Here is a 2,832-nt window from a genome sequence, read left to right on the forward strand (position 1 = left end):
AAAACAAACTAAAAATAAAAAATCTTGAAGTATGTGGACAGAACGTATTGTGGTTCAACCTGTTTTCAAAATAAAAGCATCATTGATTGTATTTTCTAAAAACATATATATTTCAAGGGTGAATGAAAGTTAAATATAGGAAACTTTAAAATGAAAAAATGTAGTATAATAAAAGTAGTGTATTTTACGTACCTTTGTTGTTGCCTTTTTTGTATAAAACTATCTTTTGTGATTTATTTTGAAACGTTTGCTGTATTTTGGCACTGGCATTCATCCGGAGTTGACGTGCAAAGCAGGAAGAGCAACYGGCTCTGTTTTGGAGCAGAGCCGAAAAGGAACCGGATCGGAGGAGTCATGAAACCTGTGGAGGTGCTTCTTCTTCTCACGGTGGGATCAGTTTGTGGACGAGTTGCTGCAGAAAGAAAACTAGCTTACGTGTCTGTGGTGAGTAACGTTAGCTACATGGCTACGGAAGCTACGCTGACACCTCCTTTTATTATTTTCTCTTGCGAGTAAACGCTCGCGGAACAACATTCAAAATTGATTAGAGTGTACCTTTCGTTACTTATATGCAAACCTGTTTGTTTTTATACGTACAAATTTGATCTTTAATGAATCTCTGAGGTGTAATAACAAATTCGGCACAAAAACGATTTACTCCAAAATACGTTATTTTTGAACAAATATGTTTAGGTTACGCTGTCCGCAGAACTGTCTACGTTTGGGAATCTTGTTTTTTTAATGCAAACTAAATTGTTTATTTATTGGCAACGTGTTTAAGGTGAAATAGTGAATTCGGCATACAAATGATTTACTCAAGTTATTTTTTTAATGTTTGTTTGGCTTAAGTGCTCGCAGAACTACGTTGAAAACATGGGAAGTTGTGTTTACTTTGCTCCTGTGTACTCAAACTTGACTTCCTGAATAAGACTTGAAGGTTTCCTAAATCTTTGAAGGGCTGTAGTGAATTCGGCATACAAATAGCTTGAAAACATTACGAGTGTAAGCTATGTTAGTAAAATGACTAGCAGCAACCTTTAAAAATGCACGTTTTTACCTTAATAATCAATTCAGCTATGTTAAGTAATGTAGATTATATTGAATTCATTCGAAATGTTTAGTAAACCGACTTGGAATAAATAAAAGAACTGGGACTAAAGAGTGTTGCATCAAATGACCTGACAGCATATTTGAAAACAAAAACTAGTTTTTTGGTACCTGGAACCAGATTCCAGCCTGGGGGGACAGGAGTTCCAGAGAGACATATTTGTCCTTAATTTATGATGTTTGGTTTGCATTAACACAACACCTCCTCCTGCATCGACCTGTTTTATATTTTTACATGTAATCGATTTTGTAAGCAGTTGTAAGCTATTTGTGTTTATTTTAAAATAAAAATCTTATTTCATTGTTTTATTTTTAGTTAACTTTAGTTTGAGGATGTCCAACTTATGTTTCCTGCTATTCCTGAGGATTCTCACGGGGATGTGAGAGTTGTAACATATTTGGGTTTAGTCCAAATAAGACTGAGGAGAAGTGAGGTGCTTTTTTTTTTTTTTTTTTAGAAACGCTCACCTGGTTAGCCTCGGATGACTCCTGCATCAGCTTAGATTAGGACTCAGAAAAGAGATAATCCACACTTTATTTTTAAAGTCTTTATTTTTGGGATGTCATAAACTCCTGAGTCACGCACATAACACCAGCAAGTCTCACTTTTCTGTAGTAAGTTGAAAATTGAAACTGGATTCTCATGTTTCTGTTGAGCTGCTCCGTTATTACAGAGATACTTCAGGTGTTTTGAAACAGGGTTCTGCAGAAAGGTAAGGAACTGTTACCATCTTACTCARCTGAACCCTCTCATCAATTTCAGCCTCCGTTTCGACCTGTTTGAAACCGGTTTGACCTTTTTGTCCAGCATCTGGTGCTAAACTTGCTCGACCTCCTTAAAGTCTGATGACTTTAAATGTCTCCACAGATAAAACGTATTTAAACAGATTGACCTAAATCTGCAGAGAATCCAGATCTTTGTTTGTTTATTTTGACTCTGGAGGAGAGCTGTCGTCTCAGAAGCAGTTGTCATTTTGAAGCATTGTTTTGTTTTTTTTGCCTCAGTTGTTTCGACATGGGGACAGATCACCAATCAAAGCCTATCCCACTGACCCCTACCAGGAGAGCGCCTGGCCCCAGGGCTTCGGACAGCTGTCTCAGGTATGAGCAAGCTTTCAGCTGCTGCTTTAATATTTTCTGAAAGTGGTTTTTGGTGACTCGTGAGCAGCAGGAGGGTTTAAAGGAGACATATCATGCTAAATGCACATTTCTTTGCATTTATAAACCATTTTTTGTGCAATTATAGTGTCTAGGAGTGTAGAAAACTTTAATTTATTCTGTCCAGTTACAGCAAAGATATTTTTATAGTTTTTATGGGTCAAAWTTTTCAGTTTGTTCAAAATCTGCTGTTGCTTATTTCGTTTCATTGTTTATTTCGTCACACTTTTTTCTTCGGAACTACCATCTATGGTAATGTACTTCCGGCCAACTGGATTTCATAGGTCGCCATTTTTTTCCTCGCTGTGTGTTTTTGTAGTTCATAGCGTCATGCCAAATATGCAAGTTCAGAAGTCAAAATGTTCAGTTCTGGGTGTGTAAACCCACATTATTATCTACATAGACTACCAGCGTCAGAGCTTCTTCAAAGTGCCTGGTTAAGTTTCATTTTTCAAGGAAATGGACCCACAACAGGGCGGAAAGTGCTTGTGGACAACACAGGATGAATGTTGCAACAACAAGGGTGAGTTATGAACTGTAAATGTGTTTGAACCATGCGGCTTATAG

At 37.1% G+C, this 2,832-nt stretch overlaps 1 protein-coding gene across 2 annotated transcripts in view; it reads left to right on the top strand.

Moving 5' to 3' along the window:
• Nucleotides 1-284: 284 nt before the first annotated feature.
• acp2 (acid phosphatase 2, lysosomal) overlaps nt 285-2,832 on the top strand; it is a 25,953-nt gene continuing 23,405 nt past the window's right edge. Inside the window, exons 1-2 of one of the 2 annotated variants that reach the window (XM_014010711.1) lie at nt 285-444; nt 2,113-2,208. In XM_014010711.1, the coding sequence (XP_013866165.1) occupies nt 355-444; nt 2,113-2,208 (186 nt within the window). In that variant the 5' untranslated portion in view covers nt 285-354. The remainder of the gene's footprint in view (nt 445-2,112; nt 2,209-2,832) is intronic. The other variant, XM_014010712.1, reaches the window with a different exon arrangement.

This window comes from Austrofundulus limnaeus, unplaced genomic scaffold (assembly GCF_001266775.1).
Source record: "Austrofundulus limnaeus strain Quisiro unplaced genomic scaffold, Austrofundulus_limnaeus-1.0 Scaffold72, whole genome shotgun sequence".
NCBI classification, from domain to species: Eukaryota; Metazoa; Chordata; class Actinopteri; order Cyprinodontiformes; family Rivulidae; genus Austrofundulus; species Austrofundulus limnaeus.